We start from the raw sequence: 16588 nt of genomic DNA, 5'->3' as shown, positions 1-16588 counted from the left end.
AATTTCCCATATATTTATTGAAATAAACCTGTGCATAAGTAGACCTGCAAAGTTCAAAATCATGCTGTTCAAGGATCAACTACAGTATTGTCTTAAAATTTTCATCTAGATCTTTGCAACAGCCTTTCAACCACCGTGAACTCCAAACTCATGGAATGTACCTTTCTCAAAATCACCATTAAAATAAACATGTACACCATATTCCTGTTCAAAACCCTTCTATGGTGACATAATAGGCATATCTCTCCACTCACTACTACCTGTCTTACATTTATTCCCTAACAACATTAAACCAATGGGAATTCTCAATCGATATATACAACTTGCTGTTTCTCACTCCATTTCTATCACTGTCACAGCCCCTCCCTGCTCATCCTCCCCCCATAATGTCTTCTTTATGTCCCCCTCTTCTGCCTCTTTATTTACATATCCTCTGAACACAGCTCAGGTGTCATATCTTGCAGGAATCCTTCCCTGACCTCCTCAAGCAAAGTTAATGACTCCATCTCAGCTCTTCCATAATATGTAGGTGATAACTATCACTACACTGACACATTGCTTCATAATTATATGCACATCTTCTTCTTTCACTAGACCTTGAGATTCTCAAGAAATTGTGCATTATTCTTCAATGCCACTTAGAAGGCGGCAAACAAATGTCTGTTGAATACTATTTTACCCATGTTAAACCAATACAATTTTGAAAACATGAACATTTCAATCACTAGACACAATGATACGGAAAATGGTTGAATGTGCTTATCTATACCAATTAATTTTTAGATAATGTCTTCTTCAAATTGAAATAATGTGCAGAAGAAAGACTCTCAAATTTCATATATCAAGTAACATTTTTGGATTTTCCCATTCACCTATCTAAAGGCCTCAGAAGCCTGCTTACTCATTACTTTTATTAACAAATGTTAAGTGGCAAGAAAACAGTGGACAGAACAGGCTCTTCAGGAGAGCATCAATAAGCTACAATCTTAAGTCTAAAAACAACACACCAAATGGAACTGGCTTCAAGTGCAGGTTTCTACATACACATGATTTAGTCTTGGCATCAAATGAACAAGTAAACAACAACGGCAAAATAATTATGTTACTAATAAACTTTAATCTTTCACTCATCCTCAATATAGAAACAATATTAAATGCCACTAGAAGTTTTTTTTTAAAGGACTAAATGTTCAACTCTCATCAAATGTTAGCCATAAAATCATCAATCTACACTTCATTCAGGCAACAATTAAATTTAAAAGACATTTTTATATTTACATATATTTTTAAAAAGAGAATAACACTCTTTTAAAATAACAGCCTAAATTATTTGAGTAGGATTTCAGTCCCATTGATAAAAATGATGTACTCGGCTTACAATAAATGCAAATACACTCAGGAAGGAATTTGGCAACTAATGCCTCAGCAAAAGAATAAATCGAAATAAAATGCACACACACATATATACACAAACATTAATGTTTGCTATCTAATGATTAGATGTATACAGTATCTTTCCCCAAAAAGCTCAAACTGCAAAGTGATAAGCAAGCAAAACAAAAAAATAAATCAGATTTTAATTTTTAAAAGTGACTTTTGCCACCTTCCTCCCCTCAATCCAGGATTACAATTTCCTCATTAGTAAATATCAATAACAAAAATAACTCTATAATGGTCTTTGTTTTCTTAAAATATATCTGATTGTACATCTACATTACTTCAAATGACATAAAAACAAAGCCTTCAAAATGCCTGAATTTGAAAAGATGTCAGTCTATTGCATACTTACACATCCTGATGGTTCTGTAGTCAGTAAGAATCGGAGAGAATTACATCATGAGACAAATTAAAACTAAAATGAAGAGAAATGAATTCTTCATATCCACTACATACAAAGAACAAGAAGTCTTTAGTCCCCTGTAAATAATGTTTTACAAGAAAAAATTTAGAATAGGGTGGGTGGGGGAAAAGAGTGAGAATTTGAAATTCCAGGCAATTCAGAATGACACAGCTAGAAAAAATAAACAAGGAAAAATGCTTGATCTTAATTTCCAGCTTTAGCCTCCAAAAAGCTGCTTCGGTGCAAATATCTGAGGAATGGCAGCATTTTAATCAGATACAACTAAGCTGCTAATTATGCAAGGAAGCTTCCTCCTAGACTGTAAGTACCTCAGAGTAAATAAGGTCTCTCTTCCTTTATGTTGTTGTATTCCTTATAATTCATGGCACAATGCCTACATGACATTTTAAAAATATGATGTGAATACAGTCCACTGAGACTTATCTGATGACTATACAATGACTAATGACATTTGCAATAATCCCATTTATCTGTAAATTACTCCTTAAGCAATGTCGCTCATCAAAAATACAGCCAAAGATCCAAGCTCTGAGGAAAACAGCCCTGTGGGACACATTTAAACAGACTTTGGACAAGTTATTTAACTTTCCAAACCTCACTTTCTGCATCTGCTCATGGCCAGAGAAATGGGAGATGGTGCACTGTGTGATAATTAAGAAAGTCTGTCAACACACCACTTGCTCATAATATGTTTGCTTCTTCTCTTATTACACAGAAGAGACATACCGCCTTGCTTATTAATGACTTAAAACTAAATGTAAAGACTATTAATGTTTGGTTAACTGGTTTCTCTGGTTACAGTGGAGACCTAGTGGAAGGAAGTGTGCTACCAAAAATAATAACTGAAGTCAAGGAAAAAGAGAACAAGACTATTGATAAGAAAAGCATAACAGCCTAGGACAATTCCATGAAATCACAAAGTAAACCTGATCCATATTCAATTGGCCTCTAGTATCATTAAATTACAGCAGAGTAGAATTCATAATGAGAAAGTTAAATAACCAATAGAAGGTTCAATTATGATCTGCATTTCGGTCCTCAACATGAGTAAGCCATCCAAAAATCAATTTGTAAATCTGTTTGGGAAATTTGGAACAATTTCTTTCAATGACACAGAAGGTCAAGCTTCCAGATTAGCCTATTAAATAAAGGCCACTTCAGTCACAAAGTAATTAACAGTCTCAGTAACTCTATTTCAACTATATTCCTGTGTAAATGATGCTTGCAAATATGAAAAAATGTATAGCATTTCACAATCTGATGATGACCACAACAAATAAGACACAAATCATGTAAGAATTCTCACTGAGGCAAAAAGTTTGTTACTGTCCTACTATTGGTGCTGTTTTCACCCATAAAAAAAGAGAGATGTTGCTGGGCTCCTTGAAACACATTTTATCCAGAGAATATAACATTCATCTTGACTGGAACTCTTCAAACATTATACTTACAGACTACCTCTGTTAAGAAAATTAGTTATTTTAAGACCAATATTTTAAAAGAATAAAATTTGCTGTATTTCCCAATATGCTATTAAATCTAAAACACTACTATTAACACAATTTAAAACTACTATTTATACATGGTTCATGTGTATGTAATAATTACTCTTTAAACATTTATCTAGCAGATAGAAATAATAAAGCAGGAATCATATATTTTGGATAGAATCTCAAAGTAGTACCAATAACATTACAGAGAAAAAAATATTTTATATCTAAGTGCATGTTTGAAATTCATACTTGTATCCTACAATCTAAAATTATTTACTTTAGTAAAATGATAATGCTTTCTTCTCTTTAGCTAAGAAGTATTTAGAAATATCCTTTAGGAGTATTTAGATAATTTTTTCTTTAATCACTAAGGTTTTTTATTGAAATGAGTAAACTTACTAGCTTTTCTAAAACTGTGATAATGTATAAAAACTCTATAAACTGTTAAGACAATAACAAATTGTATTTACACCTGAATCAATTACACACAACCCAAAGGGAGAGAAAAAAATGATTAAAAATATATAAATTGCCACCGTTGGCTTTGTGTTTGAATGAACTTAACTATAATTAAATGATATGACAGCAAAAGGTCTATCACATAAAACTATTACAAAAATCTCCTATCAAGTCTACTGAAAACTTCTCTAAAACTTCTCTCTCTCTCTCTCACACACACATACCTAACTTTCCCACTCCTTCCTATTAGGATTTAGCCATCATCACTGAAATATACCATTCACGTTTTAAAGAAAAATCTAAGGCTGAAAGATGGATGATTTTTGCAACATCATACAAAATGTTTTAGGCCACAGAAGATACGAGCATTCAGTTCATAGACTTATGTATAAACACTGCCTTTTACTGAAACTTCTGGAGCCAAAATAAGCCCAAGATAACCTCAAATTAAAACCTCTTCACTTTACGGAAGAGGAAACTGAAGCTAAGTGGCTTATCCAACATCACACAATTACCTAGTCAAAACAATTAAGAGAGGTCCAAGTGTCCTAAGGGTCCTTCCATTTCATCCTGTCAACTCAAATCATCTGGGCGCTCAATATTGAGAAATGATTTTATAATTAAATAGGTCAGTGTTAACACTGAGTTACTATGGCTATATGCTTAATCCAGACTGGTGGAGAGAAAGGAAATTTTAACTGGAAATCAGGCTTCTAGTCATAGTTCTTCTATAATTCAAGTCAGAAGCATACCCCTTGGCTAAACCGCCCTCTCTAATCCTGTTTCCTCATCTGTTACATAAGAACAGATTCTCTCAAAAGTTCTTGGTGTGAATGTTTGTGTCCCCTCCAAAATTCACATTGAAATTTAATTGCCAATTTAATAGTATTAAGAGGCAGGGCCTTCAGGAGGTGATTAAGTCATAAGTTGGAGGCCTCATGAGTGGGATTAGGGGACCTTATAAAAGAGCTTGACAGAGGGAGTTCCTTCTTTTTTGCCCTTCAGCCTTCTGCCACGTTGCATCAAAGCACCATGCTGGAAGCAGAGAGCAGCCCTCACCAGGCAACAATATCTGCCAGAACCTTGATCTTGGACTTCCCAGCCTCCACAAGTGTGAGAAAATAAATTTCTGTTCTTTATAAATTACCCAGTCTATAGTATTCCGTTACAGCAGCACAAAAGGACAAAACACAGTCCCCTTTTAGCTTTTAAAAATTAAAATACTAATACAAATAGGAGCAAATAAATTATTTATTTGGCTAGTAATGGTATTCATCAAAAGATACATTTCTTTCATGTCTCATGTGCAAACACCAAAAGAAGTAAATTATTACTAATTTAAAGTATCTTCGTGCTTCAAATTCACCTTACTGTTTACTTTAGTACATCCTCAAAGACAAAAAATTTAAAGATTAAAATATGTAAACATGTTAACTTCAAGTAATCGCTTTTTCACAAATATATACTCTTAAGATAAATTTCTATTAGCTGAAAAAAATATTAATGTATGCTGTCAGCCTTATAATTTAAAATAGGAAAGTGTTAACTATAAATATGTCAACTAATACATCTTTCTTATAGGTTATGTTTTTGACTGTTTTATTCAAGTCAATATACACTAGAATCCTGTAAGCAATTTATATATTCAAATGTTAGTAGAACAATACACATTTTAATTGATTTAAAATTTTTGTAACTTTTATTCTCTTATAGGTGGTCCATTTACCTTCAACCTAGCGAAGTTTAAGCTTGCAAAGATTCCTTCCAAGGCCTGAAAACTAATGTTGAATTCTTTTTGTAAAGAGAGTACTGCATTGTACAAGCTTCAGAGTCCCTGGATCTGCCCCTGGCTAATAATTTAAATGGCAACCTTAGAATTAATTTTCAAGTATGTTCTTATTAAGTAAATATTTTTGAATCTAGAAAATTATTAACAATATCATTAGACAGTGTGATATAATGGAAAGAACATGGACTTTTGAGTCAGAGATACCTAAGATTTGAATCCCAGCTTTGCCCTTCCCTACATGTATATGTAATGTTATACACATTTTACTAGGTCTCTCTGAGCCATAGACAGATTTAAAACAGGAGAAGCATCTAAACTTAAATTTGTTTTGAGGATTTCAGGTAGTTAGTTATAAGTACCTAAAACAGAGCCTAATACAAGGCAGACACTCAACAAATTGTTACTAATCTTACAAAGCAATTTCTCTTTATTGGAAATGGAAAGAAACTGGAGATGAAAAGGAAAAAGGAATTTTCATTACTACTTTGGAGAGGATAGGGCAAATAGAAGAGGCTAAATGTTGCTCAGTTAAGAGCTGTTTTAGATAAGAATGTTTTACAAGCACTACGTTAAAGAATTCCTCTTAGCAATGAAGGTTTGCTTTTATAGGAAAGTATCTCTAAGAAATCTTGTATTTTCTTAAAGTAGGTAAAAATGTCCCCTTTGAAGGCTCTATTCCATTGCTCAGCAGTAACATTTCTCATTTAAAGAGCAAATTTGGGTCCATTCCTTTTCAATGATGGCAAGTACTATATGAATGGAAGTCAAATTAAGAAGTTTTATATTTTCAACTTTAAAACCGACTTTAAAAAAAATAAAAAAGAATGTTGTCCAAAAGCAAAAGCTCTGGATTAGAAGTTAAGGCAATTTCACGATCAGTTCTCAATTTTCTATTAACTGTTATCAAGTTGGGTAGATAAGATTCTCCTCATCTTTAAAAAAAGACTAATGAGTAGTGATTTTAAAGCAATGGTTAAACAAACTTTTTAAAATGAAATATTTTACAGAACCTTATATATTAATACACATGGCAACACATGAGCTACTCTAATTACCAGAGAGGGAAATTTTCAAGATTATCTACTTTACTCTTCCTAGGCCTTCTGGGTCCTGGACACAAAACTGTCCTACATGAAACACAGTATTACTATTCTCTCAAGAATCTTTGCTGTGAAGGGAGATAGTATGGTAGCTACTATGATTGGGAAGACAGGAAAATGACACCTTCCTTCTCTGAGACCAAAGGCAAGAAGTTGAGAATGAGTAAAGATACAGATTGAAGAATGTAACTGAAAGGGAAGAACACTGAAGGAATTTCACCTAATACGACACTGGTTTCCACAGTGAAGCAATAGTTAGGTTTCTTGAAGAAAAGAAATAAGAGAATTCTCTATAAAGAGCGTAAGGACAATGATTAAAGTTTGGAATAGCTCATGCAGGAAAGGGGAGAGGAAGTTCACCAGGGACACACAAAAAAACTACCCAGAGGCACTGACAGTCCAGCATTTATAAACTAAAGTCTTGCAATTTTCTCCAGGAGTAACTAAAAAATATGAGCAGTAAAGGCAGATGGGTGGGATGATCCAAAGTGCTTTTTGCCTTGTTTCTGGGGAGGCAGTAGGAAAGAAGGGGCCACTGATAACATAGGTGGACGTGATGACACCATGGTTTGTGAGAATGAAAGAGTCTTATCGAGATCCAAGGGTATCTTCAAGTGAGAAGGAAACAAGCAACAAGGAGGATGGAATAATTATAACAACTTCCATTTATTAATAATGCTTATTATGTGCCAGGCCCTATTCTAAGAAGCTTTACATGTATTCACTCTATCTTTAAAATAATCTTACGAAGTAGGTACTATCATTTCCTCCTTTTTACAAAAGGGGAACATGCAGAAGTTAAGTGATTTATTAGATGTAGTCTTACATCTAGTAAATGGAGGCACTACGATAGAATGCAATACTATAGTTTTAAGATTTCTAAAGTGGCGAGATGACAAGATCCAAGACAGTATGAAAATCACTAGAATAAGAAGCCAGGTCTGTGTGAACACCACTGTATAGATACAGTACCTAACACACAGCAGAACTACACAATAATAAGTGTATTTTAAATTGAATAAATGACTACCCACATGCTATGGATAAAACTAAGATTTAGACTAGAACTACAGATAATGTCTATGAAGAAGGTACTAAAATCTTCAATGACTGAGAGAATATGAGTACAAAGTTAGTGGATGGTCACAGAGAGAAAGCAAAAGAATAGTTCTTGAGGGCTTGAGCCGAAAAAAAAAAAAAAGATGATGGGTATGGCAATAAATGGCATTTGGGCCCAATAATTCAAGGACTATAAAGAAAACAGACACCTCAATTCAAAAAGATAAGCCTGTATCTTCAGGGCAAAGACAGGTTTCAGATGGAGAGAAAGCAGAGAATTCTAAGAACATGCTGAGACTACAGAGAAGTTAACCTGCAACAGAAGTAGGGGATCACAGTGCAACAGACTGAGCGGAAGGGAGGAGACAGAAAGTCACCGTGGTGGAAGAAGTAAAATGTTGAGCACAGCTAGTAAACAGAAAAGATCAGACCAAGGATTAAGTCTTCTGACACACAATCCAGGGTTACTGCAAATACATCATACTACCCTCACTTATTGTTCGAAGAGACTAGGCTCACTTCCCTGCTACAGAAGATGCCACAAGATCATTAATGACCTACTATTACATCTTAACACTTCACGTATAGCTAGAAAAAAAATTCAAACATTTCAGAGCACCGTTTGTGTTAACTTCCCTAATTAATCAATTACTATAGGTTGGCTTAGAGGACTGGTTTCTCATTTAATCAACCATTCATTAACCACCCACACCATGCTAAGTGCTATGTGGCTCAAAAGCACATCTGGTGTAAGTTTTGGGCAGGGACCACAACCTAGTTCAGGAGTGAAATCACAACAAGAGGGGGGTAGGGAATGACAAAAACTAGATGTGTTTTTAGATGAACACTTAAAGTACACATTAGAATGTACAAACCAAATGAGTGTTTACTCCTTTAATAAAGTTACCTGGAGAGATTACACACTTATTCCAATGATTATGTGAGAATTGTTACGGGAACTTCTGTTTTGAAGCCACCTCCCCAAGGCCAGTAGCATTCTTCTCAAGTGCCCCAGTGGGACCAAACCTACATCCTTTGAGAATGCTTTCTTAGTGTAGTTCACAAATTGGCTCTGCAGGCTTTTTAAGTTCTAGAAACTGAACCAAAAAATGGCAGCATCACTAAAATAAGTATATAGCATTCCAATGTAACTACTCGAAAAACCAACATCACTTTTAATATTTAAATTTTGGCATATAAGAGGCTAAATGTTGGTGTAACAGTCATTAACTACGTGCTAGGTTGTGTTCTAAAGCTTTATTTTCTGTACGGCACAACCACCCCATAAAGTGGGTCTTTGTATTCTCATTTTACGGAAGAGAAAACTGAGGATAGCAGAGGTTAAATAACTTGTTAAAGGTAACACAGGTAGAAAGAGGTGGAGCTGAAGTCAGACATGGTGCCAGACACCTGTAGTCCTGGCTAATTGAGAGGCTGAGGCATAAGGATCACTTGAGCCCAAGTTTGAGACCAGTCTGGGCAACATATCAAGATTCTGTCTCTTTAAAAAAAAAAAAAAAAGAAAGAAAAGGAAGAAATGTAGCTGGTATGCAAACCTTGGCAATCCAGAGCCCACATTCTTAACTATTATGCTTTCAGTCTCTTTACTTTTTAGTCATACTCCTAAATACATATGATGAATAAAAAACTAAATGAAAATTCCCTACAGACTATCCATAATTTTATTCTTATAAGTAGTCAAAGAAATGCAAATTAAAGCATTAAAGTATAATACTATTTTTTCACCTATGAAATTAAAGATACAATGTACTGGCTAAGATACTTCTACAACAGTAGACATTAAACCAACACAAGCTTGAGAAGTATAATTAATTCTTAAGAGCATGCACTTTAGAGCCAGATTGCTTGGGTTAGATCCTCATTCTGCCACTTGCAAGAATACCTTAAGCAAATTACTTTAACTTCTCAAGGCCTCATTTATAAAACAGATAACAGTAGTAGTATTCCACAGAACTGTATCTTCTAGAGTTGAACAAATTAAGTAAGTTTACACAAGTGAAGAACATGACAAGGATTCAAAAAATGTTAGCTATTACTACCACCTTTCTGGAGGTCAATTAGATAATATGTATCAATTTTGTTTAGCCCTATAATTCCATAATCATAGATGGGCTCAAATATTTATGTGCCTAAATAGTAACAGTTGCATTCTTTGCAACAGGGAAGGTAGGGACTCCCTGGAATCATTCAAAATAGGTGCAGGGACAGGCATAGTGGCTCACACCTATAATCTCAGAACTTCGGGAGGCCAAGGCAGGGAGGATCCCTTGAGAGCAGGAGCTTGAGGTTTCAGTGAGCTATGACTGCACCACTGCACTCCAGCTTGGGTGACAAAGCAAGATCCTGTTTCTTTAAAAAATGAAAAAAACTGGCAGTAGGAAAATGGTTAAGCAAACTGAGGTACTGTAAAGCGGCAGTGCCCAATCCCCTGGGGCAGCAGACAGGTATGAGTCCATGGCCTGTTAGGAACCAGGACACACAGAAGTAGGTGAGCCACGGGAGAGCGAGTGAAGCTTCATCTGTATTTACAGCCGCTCCCCATCACTGGCATCACTACCTGAACTCCACCTCCTCTGTCAGATCATCAGTGACATTAGATTCTCTACATTATGGTGAGTTGTATAATTATTTCATTATATATTACAATGTAATAATAGAAATAAAGTACACAGTAAATGTAATGTGCTTGAATCTTTCCAAAACCATTGCCACTGCACCCCCCCACACCCCCCTGGGAAAAATTATCTTCCATGAAACCAGTCCCTGGTGCCAAAAAGGTTGGGGACCGCTGCTGCAAAGTATTATACAGTCATGAATCATGTTTCCAAAAATATTTAATATAGAAATACATGTATAGTAATGAACTATTTTTTAAAATGCAGTATATAAAATGATACAGTATCTCAATTTTACTGTGTGTTCATACATGCATATAAAAGATAAACACATCAAAATGTTAATATTGTTTATTTCCAAGTGGAAGGATTACAGGTGATTTTTACTTCTTTATTTATAAATTTAGATATTTATCATGTTTTCTACCATGAATATGTATCATTTTTATAATTAGAAAAGCTAAAAAAATGAAATCATTGCTTGGGCAGACTTTGACTGAATAGTTTTCACAATACACTGATGGACTAATACTAATTGTAATTCATATTTTAGCTCAGTCATCTGTTCTTACTAGTAACATCTTTACTTTTTTGCTGACTTTACAACGGGCAAACAACAAGAACTACTTTCAAAGTTGCATTACTTAAAACGAATCATCCACTAATGTTCATATAAATCTAACTAATATGCTAAAGACCATCCATGTACTTTCTTGAATGAAAATAACAAAAATTATCTCTGAAGTCTCCTAATTTATAATACTAAGAGAAGGCATACTACTTTTTCTTGCTTTAATTACATAATCTTCCTGAACTGGACAAACGTTATTAATACTTAGCTACATTTACTGAATGAATGACACTCAAATAAAGGAAGCTTTCTCTATTTTCTTTGAATGAATCAACCTTCTGATTAATGTAATGTTTAAAAGGCCAAATTTTCACAGTATATCCTATACTACTAAAACAGTTTCAAATTCAATATTGGTACTAACAGTCTTCCAGCCTCCTCTAAACTATCTAGAAGGACAATGTAAAATCAATGTTAATAACAACTCCATGTTTCTTTTCTTAACCTCTAAAGCCAGAGAGGTACTATCAGCTACAACCCAGTTGGCTATCCCAAAACCGTAAGGCAGAATTAGTCTCAGTTTAAGAAACACTTTAATGAATCTGTTATGCCTTACTCCACAATTTCTCTATAAAAAATATATGATGAAAAATTTATAGTTAATACTGTGTGATCTGCAAGACTACTCATACAGCTTTCCTGTATGTTCAGTCCAGGTAGTTCTATGTAACAACTACCTTCCCTTAGAAAGGGAAACCTATTATGAAGATCAAAGCTGTTCCCCCAAATATGGCAAATATTACTGTAGCTAGAAAGGAAAAAAAAAAAACAGACACTAGCTGTCCCTGTTTGCCCTTAGACTCTTGGTATTCTTAAGTACATCACAGATGATCTTATATTCAGCTTTTTCACTAAAGTCAGTCACTCTGTGGGTTCCATCCAACTAAATAATCTCGACATCATTTGCTGTCAATGCTACCCACAGGTGGAGCTCATCTAGAATTATGGAGTGGACATTATATCCAGAGAGTCTTTCTTGTCATGATTTAGCAAGCTCTTATAAACTAATAACGGAAGCTATTTTCAGGACCTCAAAGTACAGGTCTTAAGAGCCTGATCACACTCTAGAGACAGTCACTTTCATAACATGTCTCCTGAACCCTGAACGCTAAGCCAAGAAACACAAGTAAGAGGAAAGCATGGCATTTTCATTCAAACATTACCCTGCTAATTCCAATTAAGCTTGTCAAGCCAATGTGGACAAAACCACGGACAGTACAGATGGTAAGGAATGGCTTTTCAAAGATAAGGAAAAAAGGTTTACCTGACAGCAACTAATCCTACATAGTGGAACAAAAGCTCAGAAGTAAGACTCATGGCAACAACAATAAAGAGACTTCTTGGGGCAGAATGATTTGATCCAAACCCCTACGGTTTCCAAGAGTTTCACAACTACCACCTCCTTTCTTCAAAAAAGTTTTGTGGCCCTTGTTGTTACTGTGCATACAAAAAAAAAAAAAAATTTAAACATTATCAACAAAAAGATGTAAAATGACATATATTGTGCAAGGCAGGAAAGTTCATAAACAGGATTAAACTCTTCCTTCATAAACAGTTTACAAATATAGAAACTTCCTTACTGTTTTCCATCTTAAAAAGAATCAATTTTTACGAAAAGGTCTACTTAAAAATGCAAATTGTGTTAAACTGTAGTATGTTACAACTTTTACTCTTGTGAACAATGCCTACTTAAAATATGCACTCAAAACACTAAAAAACCTGATTTTACTGATGGGATTATATTTACAGTAGTCTTACACATCTATAAAATATCCCACAAGTTCAATTACCACTCTAGTTTGCAATGAAAGCAAAACAATCCCAATACATATTTTTATACTTTTTACACATCGATTTTGTAAAACACAATCCTGAAATAAACACTTGAAATTTTGGTTAGACTACAATTTTCCTTAAATTATAGTAAGTATATATCCAAATAGCATACCTAAAATATAATAGCCGTAAGTATGTATATATGTATAACCATAAACAGTGTTTTTCCTTTATGGAATACTATGCATTTACTACTTCTGATTAGCAAGCCATGCAGATTGCAGTATGTAGAAGATTGCTAACATGGAAGAAAGAATTTTGAAGGTAATTACCCACACTTTACCAAAGAATAAATAAATCAGTGAAATACTATACCACAGAGGAGCACATATATATCCTTACTGAAGGCTAATGCAACTATGATTTTAAAATTTATATATTAAAAACCTGTAATGGTTCTTGTCAGGCAGGTGGCTCACACCTGTAATCCCAGCACTTTGAGAAGCCGAGGCCAGAGGATCACTTAAGGCCAAGAGTTCAAGACAGCCTGCGCTGTATATAAGACCCTGTCTCTTTAAAATATAAAAAAAATAATCAGCCAGGCATGGTGGGATATGCCCTTAGTCCCAGCTACTTGGAAGGCTGAGGCAGGAGGATCCCTTGAGCTCAGGAGTTCGAGGCTGCAGTGAGCTATGAGGCTGCAGTGAGCTATGATCGTGCCACTGCACACCATCTGGCCAACAAAGCAAGACTCTATGTTTACCAAAAAAAAAAAGAAAAAAAAAAAAACCCATTGTGCCTATAGTTGTTTTTTACAGTGAGACCTACTTGTGAATAATGTTATTAACACTTATGAAAAAGTAATGAAAAATTCTGCTTTTAAAAATTAGCAGCTACTACTGAACATCAAACACTAGTCACTTACACACTTCATTTAAGGATTTTAGAAAAACTTACAGGGCAACAAGTTATAGACAGAATGGGTCCAAATTCGCTCATAACCATAATGTCACTTAAAAAAAAAATCAGTTTCAGTACTATGTACTAACCTACGACACAATATTATACTCTTCAACTAAAAGAATAATGACTTTCTCTCCCACCTCTTCTTCCCAAAATACAAGCTCCAAGAAGCAGGGATCTTGGTCTTTCAAGCTATAATGATATACTGCAACCCCCTAGAACAGTGCCTAGCACACAGAACTCATTATTTGTAGGAATGAAGAGAGAGGATGAAGGTATGAGAAATTGGCAAATCTAAAGAAATCAAAGAGTTGATTACAGATAGATGACGGTATAACTGGTTAGTCAGAATAATTTTAACATAAGTGAATTGATGTCAAATATGAGCTATTCCACGTTTCAGCAAAAAATGAGAAATAGAAGAACTCAAGACCTCAAGAATGAACAGTATAAGACTAACATTTCCTAGAAATTCTACTGTATAAAAATGGCCTCACAAAATTCTGAATAATTCTAAACTCTGCTAAGAAAAATCAGAATTAAGAAAATTAACATTACTCCCAAACTCAAAAACCCAACTCTTTGCCCAATTAAAACAGCAAACATGCTAGCCAACTTCATTAGTACTCTCTTGTCAACATTTCTCACTTGCTGATGTAATTTCTCACATTTACTTACAAAAAAACTTCAAACATTCAAAATCCCTTTAATTAGTATCAAAACACTTAATTCTAAGTATACCGTAGCTTTATTTATATAAAGCCAGGAAGTTTCTACACATTGACATTAGTGTTTATATTCCTGCAATTTCAGAATTATGCATCAGGTGTATTGTTTTAAATCTGAAGAATTCAGAAAGGTCCTCAAGTTCTCTAGAATTATGTTACTTACTCAACTGGGACAATCATATTAAGATAGTAAGTCTTTCCCCACTACAACTGCACTTCAGAAAAAGCATGCTTTAAAAAGGAAATACAAATCCCCCTCTTTCACTCCCACACGATATAAAGTATTTATGATTCTAAGAAGGGAAAACCACGATCTTTCTCTAGTTTTACTTTCAAAAATCTTCTGTTCAATTGCTAGTTTGTCTATCGTGACGTATGCCTGTTACTGTAGCGACACCGGCAAGTATGTTCAGTTTCTCTGTTACAACAGTATATTTTAACTGCTTGCCATGGGTTATCTGAACCAGATATGACATCCAATGTTATACTCCATATACTAAATACTGCAAGTGTAGGACTCGACGTAATGCCAACAACAAAAAAAAGTTTCTGATCAAAACACGTTTGCTATCACTAAAACCGACAGAGTAAAGCAACTCTGCTTCGTGACTATACTCATTCTTTCAGGCTCCTATGCCTAAGAAATGGAGAATCAATTGTCCAATTCTCTCTCGCTTCACCCTTGGCCCTTCTACGAGTGGCGAGGCAATTCCTGCACAAGAGTTTGTAAAGTGCTTAGGAAGCTTGTGGGATGAAAGATGCTATAAATACACGCAATGTTATTAGTTTATTACCATTGAGCATTACGTGGAACTACTGTCACTGCGTCGGGGGTAGGTTGATGGCATAACCCTTCCTGAGGGGGAAAGGTGAGAGGGCAGTCCCCTTCATCACCCTGAAAGCTAGGCTGGGTAATTTTTTAAGGTGCAGCGAACCCATACGCGAAAAGTTACACACACGCCCCACACTGGGAGGACTTCCATAGTCCCCATTCCTGCAGGGCTGGAGTGCCTGGCATCAAGCGGGGTGGGAAGTGCTGGGGATTGGGCCTACACCCCAGTAACGTGGGGAGGTGCTGGGGCAGCGAGGGAGCCCCGGCCACAGCCGACGCCCGCGGGGCGGCTGGAGGGGCAGCTCCCGGGCGGGGGCGCGGGGCCCGGGCAGGCGCCGGGCGCGGGGAACGGCCCGGGAGGGCGGCCGCGCCGGGGCCCCGCGCCGCCCCGTTGCCGGGAAGGCTCGCGCCCCGCGGGCGGCGGGCGTGGGGGAGGGGAGGCCGGGCCTGCGGCCTGTTGGGGGAGTTCAGCCCGGGCCTCGCGTGCGGCTCTCGGCCAGGCCCCCGGCCCTAGGGTCCCGGGCACCGCGGAGAGACTCACCGGAAAGGCCCGGATCCGCATCTTGGTGTCCTTCCGGCTGCCCGTGCCTTTGCTCAAATTCGACATGGTGCTCGTCCCCTCCCCGGCGGCGGCGGCTTCAGGTCGCACTCCGAAGCGCCGGTGTCACATTTAAGGCGGGCGGGCAGGCGAGGGGCGACGCTGGGGGCGGCGGCGGCGGCGCGGCCCCCGGGCAGGGCTAGGAGCTGGCCGGCCCCCGGTGGCCGCGGCGGTGGCGGCGGCAGCGGCTTGGCTTCTGGCGGCTCCGACTCGGCTGGGGGGCTGCGCTGGCGCAGCGGCTCCGCGGGGTCCCCCTCACGCCCGGCTCGACTCCCTTTATCGCGCTCCTCCGCGATGGCGGCGGCGGCGGCGACGGACAAACATCTCACTGCGCAGGCCGAACGTCCTCCTCCTCCTCCTTCTCCTCCTCCGCCTCAGCGAGACGAGATCCGGCCCAGAGGGTGGAGGGGGGAGGAGGGAGGGAGGAGAGCCGGAGAGTGGAGAGATTGGGGGGAGGGGGGTGGGAGGACGGGAGGGGGAGGCGGACGGCCGCGGCGGGGACGCTCAGATCTCGCGAGAAATGGGTGAGCGCGCTGCCCCAGGTGGGGCGGGGCGAAGCCCGAGGCGGGCGGGCACAACCAGAAGGGAGGGGGGGAAGGGGGAGTTAGAGGGAAGTAGGAGGGGCCAGCGGGGCGGGGAGGTGGAAAGGGGCGGGGATGAGGA

General features: G+C 37.6%; 1 protein-coding gene across 1 annotated transcript in view; it reads right to left on the bottom strand.

Moving 5' to 3' along the window:
* CUL3 (cullin 3) overlaps window positions 1-16381 on the bottom strand; it is a 102909-nt gene extending 86528 nt beyond the window's left edge. The window contains exon 1 of the mRNA XM_045559098.1: window positions 15869-16381. Within this exon, the coding sequence (XP_045415054.1) occupies window positions 15869-15934 (66 nt within the window). The 5' untranslated portion in view covers window positions 15935-16381. The remainder of the gene's footprint in view (window positions 1-15868) is intronic.
* Window positions 16382-16588: the final 207 nt, after the last annotated feature.

This window comes from Lemur catta, chromosome 8 (genome assembly GCF_020740605.2).
Source record: "Lemur catta isolate mLemCat1 chromosome 8, mLemCat1.pri, whole genome shotgun sequence".
Taxonomy (NCBI): domain Eukaryota; kingdom Metazoa; phylum Chordata; class Mammalia; order Primates; family Lemuridae; genus Lemur; species Lemur catta.
Note: the sequence above shows the minus strand (reverse complement) of the source record. Positions and strands in the feature narration are given on the sequence as shown.